General features: G+C 32.4%; 3 protein-coding genes and 1 pseudogene across 9 annotated transcripts; 3 read left to right on the top strand and 1 right to left on the bottom strand.

The window, feature by feature from the left end:
* Positions 1 to 1,621: 1,621 nt before the first annotated feature.
* LOC111293439 (oleosin 18.2 kDa-like) lies at positions 1,622 to 2,521 on the top strand (annotated as a pseudogene).
* A 308-nt stretch (positions 2,522 to 2,829) lies between these two features.
* Positions 2,830 to 6,361, bottom strand: LOC111292133 (Transducin/WD40 repeat-like superfamily protein). Its single transcript, XM_022884364.2, has 10 exons — positions 6,212 to 6,361; positions 5,880 to 5,980; positions 5,521 to 5,630; positions 5,364 to 5,430; positions 4,905 to 5,004; positions 4,459 to 4,575; positions 4,195 to 4,332; positions 3,937 to 4,018; positions 3,676 to 3,725; positions 2,830 to 3,225 (listed from the first exon to the last, which is right to left on the bottom strand). Exons 1-10 carry the CDS (start codon positions 6,296 to 6,298, stop codon positions 3,037 to 3,039), a joined length of 1,041 nt encoding a protein of 346 aa, XP_022740099.1. The 5' UTR covers positions 6,299 to 6,361; the 3' UTR covers positions 2,830 to 3,036.
* Positions 6,362 to 6,671: 310 nt separating this feature from the next.
* LOC111292132 (Pentatricopeptide repeat (PPR) superfamily protein) lies at positions 6,672 to 9,283 on the top strand. 2 transcript variants are annotated; one of them, XM_089767077.1, is made up of 2 exons: positions 6,753 to 6,893; positions 7,669 to 9,283. In XM_089767077.1, exon 2 carries the CDS (start codon positions 7,687 to 7,689, stop codon positions 8,986 to 8,988), a length of 1,302 nt encoding a protein of 433 aa, XP_089623203.1. In that variant the 5' UTR covers positions 6,753 to 6,893; positions 7,669 to 7,686; the 3' UTR covers positions 8,989 to 9,283. The 2 variants fall into 2 exon arrangements, with proteins under 2 accessions (XP_089623202.1, XP_089623203.1); XM_089767076.1 differs by having other exon boundaries at positions 6,672 to 9,283.
* Positions 9,284 to 12,900: 3,617 nt separating this feature from the next.
* LOC111292962 (Core-2/I-branching beta-1,6-N-acetylglucosaminyltransferase family protein) lies at positions 12,901 to 18,863 on the top strand. 6 transcript variants are annotated; one of them, XM_022885627.2, is made up of 12 exons: positions 12,901 to 13,532; positions 13,839 to 13,952; positions 14,746 to 14,846; positions 14,985 to 15,056; positions 15,679 to 15,760; positions 15,906 to 15,986; positions 16,312 to 16,350; positions 16,426 to 16,491; positions 16,915 to 17,064; positions 17,299 to 17,427; positions 17,605 to 17,657; positions 18,628 to 18,863. In XM_022885627.2, exons 1-11 carry the CDS (start codon positions 13,290 to 13,292, stop codon positions 17,644 to 17,646), a joined length of 1,119 nt encoding a protein of 372 aa, XP_022741362.2. In that variant the 5' UTR covers positions 12,901 to 13,289; the 3' UTR covers positions 17,647 to 17,657; positions 18,628 to 18,863. The 6 variants fall into 6 exon arrangements, with proteins under 6 accessions (XP_022741362.2, XP_089623201.1, XP_022741363.2 ...); XM_089767075.1 differs by lacking the exon at positions 18,628 to 18,863 and adding an exon at positions 18,096 to 18,323; XM_022885628.2 differs by lacking the exon at positions 18,628 to 18,863 and adding an exon at positions 18,031 to 18,323.
* Positions 18,864 to 20,778: the final 1,915 nt, after the last annotated feature.

The following is a 20,778-nucleotide window of genomic DNA, read 5'->3' as shown; positions in this document are numbered from 1 at the left end:
TGATTTTTTTTTTTTACAACAAAAAATTATGATTGATGGAAGGTTACTGGTCTTTTGGTCTGTGCCCAGACCCCCACCAGAGGCCATGGCCATAGCCCCTACAAATGGTTGGTGCAATAGTGTTATCAAGGGACCGGCACCCGCACGTTGGGTATGCCATTTGTCAGTTTAGGTATTGTTTTCATGTGTTTTGGCTCGAGAAACGCGCGTTTATTAACGTCCACATGTTTACGTGAATGGGTGACAACGATGTAACCATCTCAAAATGGAAAACCTTTTCTTCCAAATAATTTGTTAAATTCATCAAAAAATAGGTTAAAAAAAAAAACTAGGCCTATTGCTTTTTTTACGCCTCAATTTACTTTCATTCACTATTTTTAACTATTCTTGGACTATCTGTTGAACCATTTAAAAATAATATATGAATATACGTATTTTCTTATAAAAATTTTAATTTAAAAATAATTATAAATATTATAATTTAATTTATAACATTATTGGGTGTTACTTTTCAATATTAATTATATAAATTAACTGAATTAAATCTTTATTTATATTAATTTACATATTTAACTTATTTTAGTTTAAAAAGCAAAATTCAAACTTTGTCTTTTTCAAATTAAAAAAAAAAAAGCAAATTTGTTTATACATGCAGACTTAGTCTATTAATTTTTTTTAATTTTAGATAATTAAGATTTGAATTTAATTAAAATAAAAAAATTTAACACTTTATTAATAAGATCTGCTTATAATAAAAGTGTTTTATTTTGGTATTTGATGATTGCTTCTAGAAGGAGATAATCATTCGTGAAGTTTGGCTTATTATTCTTTTTATTTAAAGTTATAAGGATTTAAATCACAATTAACTATGTTAAAGAAAAAACAAGTTTATTTATAAATTGGATGATTCAATATATGGTATGATTAATCTTTGCTTATATGTTGGACAACAACTCTTAACGATATAATGATGCTGACAATATAGCATGAACTAGTTGACTGTGAAGCATAAGTTCAGCTGATCGATGAGGTCCAATTTTTCAATGTGAAACCGAAGGCATGGGAGATTACAAGGTTATTACGAAGGGCGTCGAAACCCAATTTTGTTTACTCAAGCCTAGCAGCAATTCTGTTAGGTAGTAAACTGTTAAGCTCAGGCTAGACCAGTCATATTACTATAACACTCAAATGGCATAAAGCCCAATTCTATTCGAGCATATGTTAAGGTAGGTCAGGATTTAGTTGACAAACCCATGAGCCAGGGTCCTGGAATTCTATCTCGAGAAAAAGACATGGCAGAACCAGGGGAATAGAAAGCAACAGGAAACCCCGAAATGGGAAAGGGATATTACTTGGAAACAAGCACTGACAGGAATAAATGAATGAAAAAAGAACAACAGAGAAATTTAAGTTCAATTTTTTTGTGAACTGTGATGCCATTGAGGGGGGTACAAGCATTGATTTCTGCATGAGTTGATTCAAAACACATTCTTTATAATTTAGAAACAACAATAGAGAAAAGAGATGTGAAAAAAATATATGGCCATGGCCAATTAAAATTTAGGCAAAACCCGCGTGTTCCCACGCATAAAGCACAACAAAACGATTTTGCAGAACGGCAATGGCAATGTGGCAGAATAAAGAGGTAGGATTTGAGAAAAATGGAGGCAATAAATTCAGTTGGCTTTCCTTATTCTCTTTATTGTTTTACGCACAGGAATCACAATGAAACTTGTTCCCCATGCAAAGCCTCAGCTCACCATGTCATCCCCTACGTGTCTTCACATTGCATCTCTCACTTCTTCGATAAAAATCGCACAAGCCCAACTCCCTCCTTCACTGATCTCTCTCTCTTTTACTGTCATTATTATAACATAAGGTTTCTACATTTGCTAAAGGTCATAAGCTTTTCCTATCAACGGCTGACCGCGAACGCAACCAGCCTCACCAGGTTAAGGTTCACCCACAGCACCGTTTTGACCATCAGGTTGGTTATGGTGGGAAGAACTATTAAAGTGTACCATCAACAAGCCAGGTTCTGGCTGTCCTTACCTCCTCCCTGTTGGTGGCACTCTGCTTGCATTAGCAGGATTAACACTCACCACCACTGTCATTGGGCTGTGTGTGGCCACACCACTCCATCATCTTCAGCCCGGTTCTTGTCCCGGCCGTCATTGCCGTTGCCATGGCCGTGGCAGGCTTCTTGTCCTCTGGGGACTTGGGATTGACAGGCTTGTCCTCACTCATACATGTCTTTAACCAGCTGAGGAGGGCCACTGGCAACGAGCAGCTAGACCTGGACCAGGCTAAGAGGCACATGCAGGATATGACAGGGTATGTGGGACAGAAGATCGAGGGTAAGGCACATGAGGTTACTGTTGGTAGGACATGAATTTGAAGGTGTAGGCTCAGGAAGGTACATGAGGGGAGGGCAATAGAACGTAGTAGCAGTGTTCTCATTTTCAAAGGTCTAGTCTTCGGGGTTGTTCATGCACGATGGGCAATGTATCATATTGTGGGATTTGCTGTCTGTTTTTGAGTTTAAATTGTTCAATTCCAAAAATGTTTCTCTCTAAATCATTCAGCTTTGAATCACTTAAATATCATCACATCATCAAGGATCAAATTCAGATTCTCGCAGGCTTTAGCTAATTCTTTTATCTGAACCTGCTGACCTCAGAACTTCGCCGGCGGACAAAATTTTCAGGTTTACACTGCAAAGTGCAAAAGCTTTTAAGGTGATGTTCCACCCAAAAATTTTTTGCCTCAGGACAAATTTTCAGTTGCATGCCCTTGTCATTTTCCTCAAGGCTACAAAACGCAGAAACATTTGCAGTTTACAGAAGCTACTTAAACAAGCAACGTTTGAATTCAGAACACAAATTTTCCAAAAATATGATTAATTGCTAAATTTACAAAGTGAAACCAGTCTAAACACATTAACAAAATTCTTCCAGCCGGCAGTACAATGGCAAAATGGAGTTGGTTTCCAGCTAGGTTCTTTGACTAATTTGCTGGGATTAAGCCCCAGGTTGATTAACCAATTTGCTCAGATTGAGCCACAGCTTGTGCATCGGTGGAACCAGCTGCTAGCTCAGCAGCTGGCTTTGAATTGTTGTTAGGTATCCAAAAGGTAAGAACACTGGATGCAGCAACGAACATGGCCCTACGAGGAGCCCACTTCAAGCAAGCCGCAACACTTATGTGGCTGTTCCAAGCGGCTACCTAGAAGAGAACCCGAAAAATAACCAGTTAAAACTGTCATTTTATGATGTAATAAATTGTACGCAGATGCTCATATTGTACATTACCACATGATTTACCAATAGGAAAAAAAAGTTTATTTCGTTTTTGCAGGGTACCTGGTTGACACCTCAAGAAGGATGCCAGATAACATAATGACAGTAGGATTAATCATATAGTCAGATGCAGAAGTTATTAGCAAAATATTGCATGCGAAGCAATTGGAGTAAGCAATGAACAATGTGCCCAATGGGCTGAAATCAGGAGAAAAAAAAAAAAAACTCACTAGAGAAGTTGTTAATAGTTTTTTTTTTTTTCAGATTTCCATGTACTCCTTTCCTAGTTTCATCCTTTACTTTAAGAAGAGAAACAGAGAAGAGGTAGGCAGAACACACAAGTATAACATGAGATGCTACATTACAAAGACTGTACCTCATTTCGTGTGTTGATGTTCCAGGCATGCAAAGTTCCATCTCCTGACCCTTCAATAAGTAAAACCTGAGCTCAATTATGGTGTTCCCAAACAAAATACAAAAAAATAAAAAGGTAACCAGCAATTTCAATGTCAATGGGAAGAAATATTCTCAATTCTCATTCAAGTATTTTGATGATTATTCAATGTAAACTTAATGTAAAAGAAATCAAACATGCATATATTCTTCTCAAGTAGCAAGTTGGAAAAGGAATTGGTACCTGAGATCACATACTGACCATCTGGAGTAAAAGTTGCCTCTATAGTTGTATTTGGAGATGGTTCTAAACTGAACCCACATCGCTGCACAAGTAAAAGTTCTGCATCTAAGTACTAAATTCATGACATCATCCTATAGGAAACAGACTAGAACCATTGAAAAAACAGAGCTAGGGCCTTTCAGCAAACAACTTTCGGGATTCATTGACTGGCAACAGTTTAGAGCCATTAAAAGAACTAGTCCAATTAGAGTAACTAACCTTCTCTCCTCCATATGCATCAAGAACGTATATGTTGTTATTTGTGGTTGTCAGTAGCATTGATTTGCCATCATTGCTGAATTTGATATCGCAAACCTCAGCTGTGTCTCCACCAACTAAAAATGTGTCAAAGGGCCCCTATATTATAAGAAATAAATCAAACTTGTTAAAATAATAATCTAAAAAAGGAAAGAAAGAAAGCAAATTCATAATACTGATAATGCCAAAAAAAAGTTAAGTGCTTAATGGGTTAAAACTTAAAACCTTGTCATAGGAGCGTGAATCAAACAATTTAATAGCACCCCCTTCCATAGCCACAGCAAACACAAGGCCTTGTTGGTCATAGGCTACAGTAGGTCTACCACGCAGGTGTAATATTCCCTGAAAACTACAACAGTAAGCATAAATCACATTTGGTGTAATTTTAGATGATGAAATGCAGATTAAAAAACAGTTGGCTAATGATAATTGCTGTCAGGAAACTTTCTTTTCTGAATTTTATATTGAGTCTTAGTGTTCTTCTATATCTCTCTCTCTCTCTCTCTCTCTAACTTGCTTGGGGGAGTGGGGAGTTGGTTAAACAGGAAGAATTTGGTTCTCAGTAAGCACTTTTTTTTTTTTTTTCCTTATACAAAAGAAAATTTTCTTTATAAATCACTTTCGTAATGACCCAACATTTGCATAGAATTCATGGGAAACCAGAAACCAACCTGACAGGCATTTACACGAAGATCCCAAATCCTCACAGTGTGGTCAAGAGAACCTGACATGAAGCTATCATTTACAGGAGACATGCAGAGGGAAACAACTCTACAGCAGCAGATATGACGAAACTTATTAGTATTATAGAATTGGGATATCACTTAAAAGAAAAGACTGTTTGAAGAAGGGTTCAGAATTAAAGGAAATAAATCTTTGAAAACCAGTATATATGGATATATATTTCAAAAAGGTTCTTAAAAACAAATGACACAGATAATTTACGTATATGTACACAGGTTTCAAAACCATGCTGCATGAAGCTAACATCGAAAACCTTCATTGAAATACTCAATAATTAAAGTAACATTAAACATCATATTCAAGTGGCTCTGTTATTCTATAATCATATGAACCACACCTCCGTCTCTAGCTATTCCCACAATGTCAACATATCAAGAATTACCAACCTCTCTTTATGTCCCTTGAAGTAGCGAAGGCATCGGTTATCATACATCGAAAGATACCGTAGAGCTTCTGTTAACAAAAGAAACAAGCAGATACAATGTTACTATTGTTTTTTTACCATACATAAGAATAAGGCCTAAACCATCCTAAGAAATTCACCTCCAGTCGACTCCAAATTGTGTCTCGAAGAGCATATAACAGAATTAGGATGATGTGTGAAACATATTCGATCTGCCCCATGTTTCTTATGATAAGTTGTCTTTAACAACCTAAAGCAATATTAAAATGATCATTAACACAACCAATAAAAATGTTCCTTAACACTAAACCTAATTACATAGCAAAAATCATTGAAACACTCGAAATTCGAATAATATTCAAACACCGAAACCTTTCTCAAACAGTAAATAAGTAAAAACTCCCAATTGATTTATTAGGGTAAAATTTAGCAGTGGATTAAAAGCAATAATATACTGAAACTTGTAAAATTTTACAGTAAAAAGAACGCAAAAACTAACTTAGCATTGGCAATGTCATAGAGGCGAACTGAATCGTCCTCACTGGCTGTCACCAATAGATCGTCCTTTCGGTGAAAGTCAAGTGAGTTTATCTTTCCTCCCTGAAAATATTAACAAGAAATAAAGGAAATAATTAATTTGACTATTCAAAACGGATTTCAAATCAGTAAGATGAAATAATGATTTTCCATTAGGTTAATCTTGCATTCAAAAAAACTAAAAAAAAAAAAATCAATCAGAAGCTTGAAGCAGCTTTTTTTTTTTTTTTTGTAGCTTGAAAAATATTACTTTATTAGTGGATTTAAAAGGGAAAAATAGTGGTGGAAAATTACGAAGTCTGAGAACACTGCGCCAATCGACATGCTGCGCACCATTTCGTCATCTAGCTTGGTGATAGACATGGTCGCCGTCGTCGCCATTTTTCTTTTCTTCTAATCCTTTCTTGGAGGTGGAGGGTTTATAGGATTTAAAGATAAGACAAGATGAAAGGTAACGACGTCGTAAAAGAAAGGTTACGATCATATCCTTTTTTTTATCACAAATGGGACTCTATTTATGGCCCCTGAAAGCCTACAAAAAGCAAAACCCAAAAATGTTGGGCCTTATGTGGGCCATCGACCCATAAAGTGGACCAAAAGGTCGGTCTTCCTGCCCATCAACATGCATAAAATGTTGGGCCAATGGAATAAATGGGCATTGTTTTGGGTCTGGATGGACTGTCCTGCCCCAACCATGGCCCTGGTAAAGTCCAGCTCATATTTCATCAAAATATTTTCACCGTTTCTTGATCGTTTCCATTGTTACATCTTTTCCAATTCTCTTCCAAACGGGTTCAGGGGATAGGGTCCTTCATTCATCCCTGGATGTAGTTTTTTCTTTTACCCCTCCATTTTTAAGTTTAAATGGCTTCTGAGCTAACCGAGCTCTCTCTTCAGTAGCGTACATACATATCAATCTGATTTTTGGGCTCAAAGATTTAACCCAAGATTGTGGTTCTCCTCTTCGCTGATTTGGGTAAGCTTTTTGCCATACCTTCCAAGTTCTTCTCTTCTCTATTGTACGAGAGTTGCCTGTTATCTTTGGTGGCCTGAATTTGAGCTAACTTTCAGGTTTTCTAATGAAAGTAATGAGATTCTTTTGATGGGTAGTCTTCAATTTTATTTCTTCGTGGCTCTGCTGTGAGTATTAGGAGCTATCTTCTTCTCTCTCTGTTCCTTTCTTCTTGATGACTCGAGCTTCACTCAATCCTCTAAACCAAAGCCTAATAAAATCAGGCAGCTCCTACGTAAACTTCATATCAAAGTTACCCTTTTCTTCTTCACTTCAGACCATTCAAAATTCTCACTCCAAGCCACTCTCAAACCCACTTTACAATCTTCTTCCTGAAACTCAAAACCCGAACAAAATAGTCAACCTCATTTCCTCATCTCTTAAACAGACCAATTCTCAATTAATCCTTCTCAAAAATGACATAAAACCCCTTATTCCTCATCTGGGTAGCCATGAAATCACAAGGGTGTTATTGAGATTCCAGTCTGATTGTTTGTCAGCTGTAACTTTCTTCAACTGGGTAAAAAATGATCTGGGCATTAAGCTTTCTTCGCATAACTATTGTTACATTGTCCATATATTGGCTTGGTCTAAAAACTTCTCTTTGGCAATGGAATTGTTATGTGAATTAATTGATTTTGTTAAGGATTGTTCAAATAGTGAAGATGTATTTGAAAGTTTGGTTTTTTGTACTAAAGATTGTAACTTTGATCCTGCTGTTTTTGATATGCTTGTCAAGGGTTACGTGAGAAAGGGTATGGTTAGAGAAGGTGTTAAGACTTTTAGGAACATTTTGGGGGTTGGCTTTTTGCCCAGCGTGATTTCTTGTAATTTTCTTCTGAATGGATTGTTGAGGTTGAATTTTGTTGATCAGTGTTGGCTAGTGTATGAAGAGATGGGTAGAGTGGGGATTCGTCCAAACTCTTGCACTTTTAATATATTGACTCATGTTTTTTGCAAAGATGGAAACATCGATAAGGTTAATGAGTTCTTGGAGAGGATGGAAGAAGAAGGGTTTGATCCTGATTTGATTACCTATAATACATTGATTAGTAGCTATTGTAGGAAAGGGAGGCTGAACGATGCATTCTATCTGTATAGGATTATGTACCGGAGGGGTGTGATTCCAGATTTGGTTTCATATACTGCATTGATGAATGGTCTTTGTAAAGAAGAGAGGGTGAGAGACGCTCATCAGTTATTCCATAGAATGGTTCACCGAGGATTGAATCCGGACATTGTGTCGTATAATACTCTTATTTCTGGTTACTGCAAGGAGGGGAGGATGCAAGAAGCAAAGTATTTGATGCATGAGATGATAGGAAATGGGATTTGCCTGGATAGTTTTACTTGTCGAGTTCTTGTAGAAGGATATGAAAAACAGGGTAGGTTGGTTTCAGCTTTGAATTTGGTTGTAGAGTTAAGGAGATTTGGGGTTTCTATTTCTTCAGATATTTATGACTCTTTGATGATTTCTTTATGTCATGACAATCGGCCATTTGCCGCAAAGAATCTCCTTGGAAGAATCTGTCAAGATGGTTATGTGCCTAAACTGGATATCTATAATGAATTGATTGAGTCATTCTGCAGATGTGATAGTGTGGCATATGCATTACTCCTGAAAGCTGAGATGGCACAAAGGAGAATAAAGGCTGATCTTGTTTCATATAGAGCTCTTATATGCTGCTTGTGTAGAACAGGTAAAAGACACGAGGCAGAATCCTTGATGGAAGAAATGCTTAAGTCTGGTATCCATCCCGATCCACGAATATGCAGGGCAATGATATATTGCTATTGCAATCAATCGGATGTCGATAAAGCAGAGTCGTACTTGAGATTCTTTGCCAAGGAATTTCAAATTTTTGACACTGAAAGCTACAATTGTGTTGTCAGTACATTTTCTGAGGCTGGTGATATGGATAAGTTAATGGAGCTTCAGGATAGAATGCTGAAAGTGGGGTTTGCACCTAATAGCCTCACATGCAAATATGTAATCCATGGTTTATTGAAAGCTACAAGATTGGAAGAAACCCAAGTTTCTTGTCAAATGAAAATTTGAAGGGAATTCTGAGGGAGACTGCCTGATGTTCCTTTGGAATGGATAGAAAGGCATGCTGAAGTGCTTTTGACTTTGCAAACAATGCTAAAAACAGGGTCGCCATAACAGGCTGTTACGTTCTTTTACAGTTTGTATAAGTTTATATTTCACCCTGTGATGTTCATTTAGTCATGCAATGTCATTTTTCTATAATTTTTTTTTTCATGTTGAACTCAATCCAGATAAATGTACTTAATTGAAAAACACAATTCTTGAAGAAAGTTAGAAATTAATCAAAATTATTTTTACCTTTTAAGGATGAGAGTTTTAGGGATAAAACATCGTTGGAGCCAACGAACAAAGGAGCATTGAATGTTCTTAATGTGAACCAGAGGGATACAACGACGTCGTATCAACGATTAAACTCGAGCCCAACTCTTGTGTGGTCCGAAGACTATGGATGGACCCAATAACGTCGTATCAACGATGAAACTCGGGCCCTACGCTTATGGCTAGAAGGAATCTTGAGCCCAACTTTTGTATGGCCCTAAGCCTGTGTAAGCTTTCTTTTCTTTTTCTTTTTTTTTTTAGTTTTACATTAAAAATCATACAAAATATATTATTTAAAAATTAATTCAAATTTTTTATAATTTTTTTCACTTAAATTAATCTAAAATTTTATGTGTGATTTCAGAAGAAAAATCCATTATTTTTTGCCACTGCATTTTATTCTCATTTTTTTTAATTAATGGACTACTCCAATTTTGTTGTATCATCTAAATTGGCTGAACTTATTTTGCAATTAAATTTCCACAATCAAAATTTTTTTATAATTTTTTATTTAATTTATTTTTATCAATATTTGGTTATAAAATTTAATGATGGGGTAGAGGTGTCCTTGAAAAGGGTTGCTTTTATTTTCTTTTTACAAATAACGTTACAGATGATGATAACAAAAAAATTATAAATATCATTTTTTTTTTAAATAATTACGAGTAACGTGAACGATTTCACCTAAATTTTGGATTCAAAGTTTTTATGGAATTAATTAATGTGGTTATGTTACTTTAATTTGGAAGAGATGTTGTTAATAAAGAGCATAGCTCTTGATTGGTCATTTTCAACATGTAAGCTATATTTGCGGCATGTGAGTGCCAATAATTGTTTAGGCCAATCTTAAAAGTCATTATCTCCCTTCATGATTATATGAAAACGTAAAAAATACTGAAAGAATAAAAAAAGCTTAAAAAGAGTTTGCAGCCTTAAATTATTATTATTATTATTATTTTAATTTTTTAAACATTTTAAAAATATGTATTAATTATTGAATGAAATACGAATGTCTGTCGAATGCTAAAATATTTAATTTTTTTTAAATAAAATTTTATTTTAAGTCTTATAAATAAAAAAAAATACGTTTAGAAAAGCTTATTCTCTTATAAGATTTAACTTAGCTTAACTCTAAATTAATTAAAATTTAAAATGATTGCTGAACATTGAGAGATCTTAGATAAAAAAATTATTGAATGAAATATTCGAATATAATGTATTCGTTATTATCATAAAAAAAAAATTGATAAAAAATGAGAATATTTGATAATGAAATGGTAAATTGAAACTAACATTTATAAGAAAAGCTTTAAAAAGAAATGATGAAATAATAAAATTATTAAAAGATAAATTTATTAGACATATTAATTTAACAGATACTAACTGGGTACACCAATTTTTAATTGATTTAATAAAAGAAAATTCTCATTTGGGGGAAATTTATTATTGTTTTTATATCTAAAACATATATAAATAAACTAACCAATATCACATGAAACTTCAATTTGACAATAATGGAAAATGATTATTTTTTGAGGGTTAAGTGCCAACAACAATGATTTTATTGTATATTTGATTGTATATATATATTTTTTATTTTAAAATCAATGTTCCAATGTCAAGTATTGAAGACAAGATTTGGGATAATGCAAGGAGGTATTCCACATTATATTACTCAACTCATTGCAAATAAACAAATGAATATTCAATGAATTATTATTTTTTAATTATTCAAAGGGTTAATTTTATTTATAATACTTGTTTGGTGTTAAGCTTGTATATTTGATTGTATATATTTTTTAATTTTAAAATCAATGTTCCAATTTCAAGTATTAAAGACAAGATTTGGGATAATGCGAGGAGTTGTTCCACATTATATTACTCAACTCGTTGCAAATAAGCAAATGAATATTCAATGAATTATTATTTTTAATTATTCAATGGTTTAACTTTATTTATAATACTTATATATAATTTAAAATCAATTGACAGTAAATGAAATGATTCAATATGAATATAAGATTATAAAAATTTAAATATTTATTAGATGTGATATTACACCATTTTAATAGGCTCTCATTATGTGTAAGTAGATATAGAATAAGTGAAATGATTCAATCTGAACATAAGATTACAGAAAATTAAATATTTATTATATTTGAGATTACATCATTTTAATAGGCTCTCATCATGTATAGGTAAAGATATGAGATTATATCACTTTAATAGGCTCTTATCATGTGTAGGTGAAAATGAAAGAAATTTATTACGTAACAGATTTGAAAATGATAAAAAAAAAAAATTCTAACTTTAATGTAATATTAAGCATATAACTTAAAACAATTTATAATAAATAAAGGGACCTAATCTGAATATAAAATTACAAAAAAATAAATATTTATTAAATGTGGGATTACACAATTTTAACATTTGATACTAAATCTTTTTTAGAAATAAAAATCTTGAATTTGAAGCAAATCATAGCTAAAAGAGAGAAAAGAAAAGATATAAAATTATCAAATATCATCAAATTAATGTGAAAAAGATCATCATTCAAAAAGACAAAAATTGTGTTGTTTTCTTTGGTTGTTCAAAGTATGGTTGTTAGGTGATGTAAGGATGAAAATGGAGGTTGATAAATCACTATATTGGACATTGATTTCTAACCCACCTCAGTAGTTGCATTTCTTTCTAATTAATAAACCACATGTGATCCTTATATTTTATGGTCTTACAATATTATTATTAATTTTATATTATAAGGCTGCAATAAAATAAGTCATTATAATTCTATAACAATTGGTTAGTTAGCTGTTCTTTTTCTCTTACCATCCTATTTCTTTATGTTATTTGGTTCTCTTAGGGAATTATATCAACATTTTCAATTTTTTAATTTGTTTCTTTTTTTTTTTATCAGCATTTCTCGTTGTAGCAAAGCAAAAAGTTAAAATTAATGTCATTTCTTTAATTATTTACTTTTAAATTTTGTTTTTAATCTTTAAATTAATCTATTTGAAGTAAAAGTGTTTATAAATCAATTAAGTTAATTTCAATCAATTTTTTGTAGATCCGGTTTGATCCGCTTATAAAATTTGAGGGATTAGAAAATTTTTATTAAAATATTAATGTTTTGAATTTAAAGTTTAATTTCATTAATTAATGTAATTATTTTAAAAGTATGATTTTCAATAAATTTGATATTCAAATTTTAGTATTTTTTTTTTCAAATTACAATTTCTTTTGTATAAAAAAACTACTCATTCCATTTCAAAATATTTGGAATGTATTGATTTTCATAGAATTTAAGAAATTTTTTTTTATTTTAATGTATTTAATATTAAAAATAAAATTTTTATAAAATTAAAATTTTATGATTTTTAATATTTAAAAATAAAAAATTAATAAAAAATAATTTTAAAATATAAAAGTAAGAGTTTTAGATGTTAAAAAAAATATATTTAACTTTTTAAAATATATATTTAAATTATAATTAAATTAAAAGTTATTTTTATTAATAATTTAATGTTTCGGACCGGACCAGAGGAGGCCGGGTCTAAAAATCCCGAGGGATAAAATGAAAGGGAAGAGGAGTGAGAGTGGGATGTTGAAAAGGGATCTGATCTCCTACATCTCACGCAAACTTCAGTAAAAAGCTCCCCTTTACGACTCCCACCTCAGAGGGAGAACACGTCGTCAACTACTTCAAAAATACAAAAGGACCGGCTCGCTCTCATTAATCCACCATTTCCATCACTCTCTTTCCTTTCTTTCCTTTCGTTTCAATTCAATTCAATTCAATTCAACTTTCTCTCTTAACAAACAAGAATCAGAATCTCACTCGAAGCCTCCGACTCGCAATTTTCCTCCAAATTCTCGTGAATTCAGCAGAAAATCTCAACCGAATTCAACTAATTTGAAGTTAGTCATGAAAGCACGAGAAAGCAAGTAGAAATGGTGCACGTATTGAAGTGAGAGTAAAAAAGAAGGAAATAATGAGTGCGATGAAGCGAAAAGCAGTGCATCAGAAATCTCAAATTAGATGGAAGAGGAAGGTTTTGGTGGCGGTTTTAGCGGTGTTTTGTCTCGCGAGTTTAGCGTTGATGGAGACACAGTACTCTCGAATCGTCTCGCTGGCGTCGTTACGACACCGTTTTATTGTCAAGCCGAAGATCGCCTTCCTTTTCATCGCGCGGAATCGCCTTCCTCTCGAAATGGTTTGGGACGCTTTTTTCAAGGTACTTGAATTAAATTCGTAATAATTAATCATTTATTGAATTTAATAAATCCTACTGAATATAGAAGTTTATTAATTGTTAATGTTTTTTACGGTGTTTCCAATTTTAGCATATATGAATAAAGTTTGTTGTCTTTTTCTTTTAGCTACAAATTTTTTTTATTACTTACTAAATATTTCTATAGATTTCAAATTTGATAAACCATTGCGCCTCTTTTTGAACTATGATCTTAATCATCATAATGATTTAGTGTTTTTATTACTTTTTTTAATTTAAAAAAATTTTTTTGGTTAATTTTTTTTACAGGGAGAAGAGAACAGATTTTCAATTTATGTTCACTCTAGGCCTGGCTTTTTGTTTAACAAGGGAACGACGAGATCGGCTTATTTTTTGAACCGGCAAGTTAATGATAGTATACAGGTACCGGTGGAAACTTGTCTTGTTCTAAAACTGTAGTTTCTTTAGAAAAATGAACATGTTTTTATTGCCGATTCATGCTTTGTTTTGGTGTTTATGTGAAATAAATGTAAGAGTAATCCGATAGTGATTGAAATGTGTTTATGTTGCTTTTGTAAATTACATGTCAAATCTTGCTTTTGTGGAAACTGTATTGACATGGTAGAAAAGGATCATATAATAATATTTCCTACTATGATACTGTATGAGACCTCAAGATCTTTGGAAACACTACAGGCTGTCATCAAAACTGTCAGCAACTGTCATGGTGTGGCCTTAAGGTCACGCTGTTTTTACATGGACTTGTGTATGTGCATGTGTCACGAGCCGAGACTCATTTTGAGTCTTAGGTTGGGGCGTGTGACACATGCACGTGTGCATAGATAACCTTGAATCCTTGGAGTTGTTTTTCAATGGCCAAAGAATCTGCATCTTTAGGCTGTTAAGACTTAAGGTTAGTTAAGCCTGAAGTTATGAGGGTAGAATATTTCATAATGGATAAAAGTTGGGAGAAAAAATAGAATTGCGGTACATGTTAACATTAAGGCAGGGTTGTTATAATGATGAGTTTGTTGGTGTATGTTATGATTGTATGTATCTGAAATTATCATGGAGCCTTATGTTTGAAGTTCGTTCATGCAATCAATCATTATTGGTAGCATAATGCATTATGAAAAAGTGTTGATTGAACATGAACTGTTAAATATATGTTTTTCTTGAAATCATAAGATTTAGTTAATGTGCTCTATTTCATCAGGTAGATTGGGGAGAAGCGAGCATGATTGAGGCTGAGCATATATTGCTTAGACATGCATTGACAGACCCTTGTAATGAACGCTTTGTTTTTGTCTCAGATAGGTGAGGATTGATTTATATGATGATAGTAGAGTTAAGGCCTTTCCTCATTTGTATTATTTTCGGTTTCGAAGTTACTTAACGCTACTGTTTTGAAAACTTGTTATCTAACAATACTTCAGTTTCTTGATTTCTTCTCAGCTGTATACCTCTTTATAACTTCAGTTACACATATGACTATATCATGTCAACATCAACTAGTTTTGTTGACAGGTTAGTGGACCTTGTATTTTTATTTTGTAGATGCATTTCTTTTATATTTCATCCTATCCTCTATCAATTTCCATTTGGAGTACAAATTGGCCATTAAATTTTGGAGTGTTTAAACAGTCTATCAACAGAGCTTATTTCTATGTCACCCAAAGAGCCAAATGATGATTAACTATTAACTTTTGGCTACATCTTTAATTCTTACGTATATTTGTCCTGCATATTTGAAAGGTGTTGTGCATAGATTCTGATGCTTCCTTGACAAGTCACAAAAACTAGAGACCAGATTCTTGATCTAGAAAGTAAATTTATAGTCATTCCACCTATAATATGTATTTTGCCGATCCCAAATAGTTTTCTTGATGAAGACCTTGCTCTGGGGAATTGATACTCATAGTACCGTGGAAGCGAGTTTGAATCTTTAATTCTTAACTAGCTTTAAGATGTCAATATTCTTGTCCAATATTTCATCTGTTTCCTGTTAACATAAAATGGAAACAACTGGTTAATAACATTATAACTTCTATGTGCCTTCTCAGTTATGGTATTTTGCCTTTCACCAGCCTTTAGCTTAAAGTGATTTTAAGCTTCTCTTTCTCTGAATGTTCCAATGGCTTATGAGCAGCTTTGCTGATACGAAAGAGGGTCGTTACAACCCAAAAATGAATCCTGTTATTCCTGTTTACAACTGGAGGAAAGGATCCCAGGTAACAGTTGGATTTCTGTGATTTACATTTTCCTGGTATTTTAATATACATAAAAGAAAAAGGTAAAATATTATGATTTGAATATTTGTTGCAAGAATTTTGCAGCAGTTGTCCATATTCATCTTATAATTTGCCCATCTTGCAGTGGGTTGTGCTAACAAGAAAGCATGCAGAGGTTGTTGTAAATGACACTACAGTCTTTCCCATGTTTCAACAACATTGCCAGGCAAGTTGTCTTATATTTATGAATGCTGGGCCTTGTTATTATTCTAAGAAGATTGTGGCCTTTGTTGGTCACTGAATGGCATGATACTCTTTAAGATTTTCAGGCTAACATTAGCGCTTATTGACATGTTTGGAGGATAGAGGTTACAAAATGGATAGTTAATTTGACTCCATTGCAAACTTAGCATGGTGAATTGTGGTTCCTTTTCTTAAATATACTTGGGCCAATATTTTAACAATCTAATGGAGCAAATTATTTCTGAAAGGTTTTCTTTGTTGTTAAGGATCTGCTATTTCCTCATATTTTACCTATCAATATTATGCAGAGGAGATCATTGCCGGAGTTTTGGCGAGATCGTCCCTTTGTAAGTATGAATATATCATACAATATTATTTCAAAGTGCAACTCTAAGGGTCTTACTAGATGTAATATTGTGCAGCCAGTTGATCCAGCAAAGGAGCACAACTGTATACCAGATGAACATTACGTTCAAACGTTACTTACTGTAAGAATTTATCTCAAGTTTGAACCACCCCCTCTCTTCTTGCTTTTAGTTTCTGTTGATATAAAAGGTCTCCTTCTATTGTGAAAAAAATTGGAATTGCTAGTTCTGATGGCAATGAAACTTTACTGCTGATCTATTAGAGCAATTAAATATGTTGGTTCAGAAAAGTGCATTTGTAAACTATTTTGTGGTTTTTGGCCCCAAAAAAATGCTATTTCGTGGTTCTCAAATATTAGAAGCAGCCTCTAAAGGAATGTTAAATTTTGCTTCCATACTCTTTTGACAAGCGAGAATTTCAAGTTTGCATATGAATCTTTTTTGAAAGGCATTGAATTAAAATGCTCATCATACTGCTTTTGTTATTCTTTCTTTTTTCAAATTATTATCTCTCTTTGTAAAACCATTCTCTTTCGAAATATTCAGCAAGAAGGCTTTGAAGGAGAAATCACACGGAGATCATTAACCTATTCTGCATGGGATCTTTCAGCCTCCAAAGACCGTGAACGCCGTGGATGGCATCCAGTGACTTACAAGTTTTCCGATGCCACTCCCAAGCTTATTAAATCTATAAAGGTATCTTTGCCCTTCCTTCAAGCTCCTAGATGGTAATAATCTCCCGTTCTCCTCGTTCCTCATATTTAAAGCTAAAAGAGCCAAGAATAATATTTAGTAGACATTTAATCGTCTCAATTCAAATTCGACACATGCATTAAAGACTAATTTGAAGAAAAACTAATCAAATTAATGAAAAATTGATGTTTAAACTATTGTATTGCAAAAAGTGAAGGAATTTAATGACTTATGCAGGAAATTGACAATATCCACTATGAGACTGAAAACCGTAGAGAATGGTGTAGCAGCAAGGGGAAGCCATCCCCGTGCTTCCTTTTCGCGAGAAAATTCACCAGGCCTGCTGCTCTCCACCTTCTTAATTTGGTAAGTGTCAATTTTACAGAACTATCTTCAACATAGAAAGATGCTAACCAAATTAAACCAAGCATTTCCAGGGGAAGCCATATCTGGATGTCTTTACTATGCATTCCTCTTCAATATTTTCCGAATGCCTCTAGAAGTAGCATTTACTTATCTGGTTCATATTTTTGCGTTGGACAGTCAGTTCTGGGAGCTCACCGTCTAGCAAAAAGTGAATCGTAACCATGCAAAAGGTAATTTTCTATGGTAAGTCTATTATTGGGTAGGGTTTTTTTTTTTTTTTTTTAATTCTTAATCTATCCTTAGATTTCCTACCCTTATACTTATCCGGGTTTAGAAGACATTATGCGTATAAGCTCATTTCAACCTGCAACCTCCAAGCATCAACTCCAATATCATGTCAATTGATCTAAAAGTCGGTCGGCATGTTAGATAGGATTTGTTAGGCTTAACATGTATTTTTGCAGTAAAAAATTATGGGGAGAGGTGTAAATTACAAGGGGAAATGAAGTCTAAAGTGTGTTGTATGATAAACTATCATTTTTTTTTTTAAAGTGCAGATAGTAATAAATTGAAAATATCATTATTTTGTCGTTGCTATATTAGGGCGTCCCATGCTTATGGTCTCGTTTTGTGGTTTTGTGGTCGCTCGTGCAATTTAAAAATTTAAGAAAGTTGTAACATGCAAGAGTTGGGCCATCAGCTCATTACGAGACTCAGATTGGTTGGGTCACAATAATAGTATCGCAACGGTGGAGGCAGCGGGATTGATTGGATGATTATCTGATTTCAGTTTTATTTGATATCATATTATTATTTTTGATATCAAAATTTGACATGATACGTATGTATAATTTGTATTGAATTTGAACTGGTCAAAAATTAATTTAATAATTTAATTTTAAAATAATGTTCATAAAAATATTAATTTTTAATATAAATTATATATTAATTATATTTTGAATGTAATAATTTTATAAAGTTTGTCTTTTAAATTAAAATATAAAGTAATAACTTTATTAATATAATATATATAATTAAATAAATAATAAAAATCACATTTTTATATATATCTTGAGATGGGTCAGGATGGAATATTTTAAATCTCACTGACCTGATCTGATTTAAAAAGAAAAAAATATATTTTTATTAGATCATAATTGAAATTTATCTAATATAAATTATTTCCATATCTTTAATCAGGAAACTAAGTTTATGGATTTAAGTATCAAGGAGGCCCAATTGTAACAACACTTCTGGAGTCTGCTGGAGCCTGTTAGTTAGTCGAGCATGTCACCGACTACAGATATCTTACTTGACCCAAAGAATAACTAACATGTGGGCTAACAAATGATTTTATAATCGAAGGACTCTAGGAATTTAGGCATTAAGGCCAGTATTGTCGATAAAATGGGTGGGTATTGATTTTTTTTTTCTGCGTTTCAAGATTAATATATCTTAATTTTCTTGTTTTTTGCACTATAATTAACGGAATTCAATGAACTTTGTTACTTGTATTAATAAAATATTTTGATTTTATTATTTTTATCCATAAATCAATGTAATTAAAACTATATTGGCAAAATTCAATATTGGATCATGATGATTATAAATTTGACCTTAACTCTTAAAAATTGATGCTAAAATTTCTCAACTATAAGAAAAATGTTAAAAGATAAAAAATAACTCAAACCAAAAGATAACAAGTAATAACTGGCAAACAAAATGATAAATTAATAATTATTTTTTTATACACTAATAGTCTAAAATTTTTAACTTTATAAACTGAATTAATAAACGATTATAGGTCTCACTATTTTAATTACATTTTTATTTTTTACTATAACTTAAAAGATTTAAGTTATTTTACTAACTCTACTGGTTAAATTTAAAAATTTCATTGTCGAGTGACAATTTCTCATAAATTAATGAGGCTAAATGTACTAATGTAATCAGTGTGTTTACTCTGAATTAGTAAACTCAATAATAAAAATAGCTTTCACCCTGAAACTTTAAAAGCATTAGAAAAATTTATTAGTCCTGACCAAACATTAAATAAGATTAGACCCATATCTTGTCTCTTGTGTAACCCATTAAATAAGATTGAACGCGTTCAGCCCAAACAATCCACATGTCATTTCCTTAATGTAAAGAGTAAAGACCCATAATCTTTCCCCAATTCACCGGCACCAACATTAAAAAAAAAAAAAAAAAAAGATATATCTTTTGCAATAAAAACTTTCATGAATTCCATTATAATTTATGGCCAGGTGCTTCGTATTCCTTCCATCCAACCTAAAAGAAGAAACGCATGACTTTTGGCCATATGGCCACAATGTTCAATGATGCTGCCAACTCTACTTTTAAAAGTTTAAAAGAATGATAAAAAAAATAGATTTATTAAATTTAAATTTAAAAAATTGATTTATTAAATTTAAATTTAAAATTCGTATTTGTGGAATTGTTTTAATATTTAAGATTTATGTCCAAAATTGTTAAAACTTAAAGGTTTTGTTTTAAAGATATCGAGTTTGATAACTTGGGATACGCGAGGTGAAATTAATTGAGAGAGATAATTATATTTTATTGTATATTTTTTTAATATTATATGTATTTTAAAATATTTAAAATTCACATAAAAATGTAAATTATAAAGATACTACGAGGATCACGTAGTTTAAATCATTTCTTCTTCATCAACGGTAAATAATATAATCATTATGCCGTCGTTGATGATTATTTTTTTTTCTTTTTGTTTATTGATATATTTGAACGAAATTTTAGTAATTAATTTTATTCATTAAAAATTATAAGGATTTTACCAACAAGTGTGTTAAGAATATTTTTTAAGATTACAATATTAGATAAATTATTATTTTTAATGTATTAAAATTCATGAAATTAACTATTAACTTTTGTATTTAATATAAAAATATTATTATAATAAGAGAGAGAACAGTTGGCTTTAGCAAGGAAAATGTTTAGGTAACGGTGGCAATGACGGTTTGATCCAAAATCTTTGTGCCAAAACCTCATTGGGCCCTTTTAAAAAGCGTAGCAAAACTACTGCTATTTATTTTTTTACCAAAAAGAGCACGAAACACCGCATTGATTGCCGTTCCCTTTGCGTGTTTCAAGCGCACGTCATCTTTAGCAACGAATCCACCGACCATCGAAGTTTCAGATTTTTTATATTTTCTTTTTAAATGTCTAAATTCCATTGCTGCCAATTAGGGGTAGGTTTCCTAACATCAAGCAAAGACTAACTAACCTTTATAAAATTTAGGGTTATTTTTTGCCTACCCCACTCCTGCACCTCAAGCCACATGTTTTGCGACCACATTTCCTTACTTA

The sequence above is a fragment of the Durio zibethinus genome, chromosome 10 (genome assembly GCF_047325235.1).
Source record: "Durio zibethinus cultivar Kanyao isolate XHJ-2024 chromosome 10, ASM4732523v1, whole genome shotgun sequence".
Classification (NCBI taxonomy): Eukaryota; Viridiplantae; Streptophyta; class Magnoliopsida; order Malvales; family Malvaceae; genus Durio; species Durio zibethinus.
Note: the sequence above shows the minus strand (reverse complement) of the source record. Positions and strands in the feature narration are given on the sequence as shown.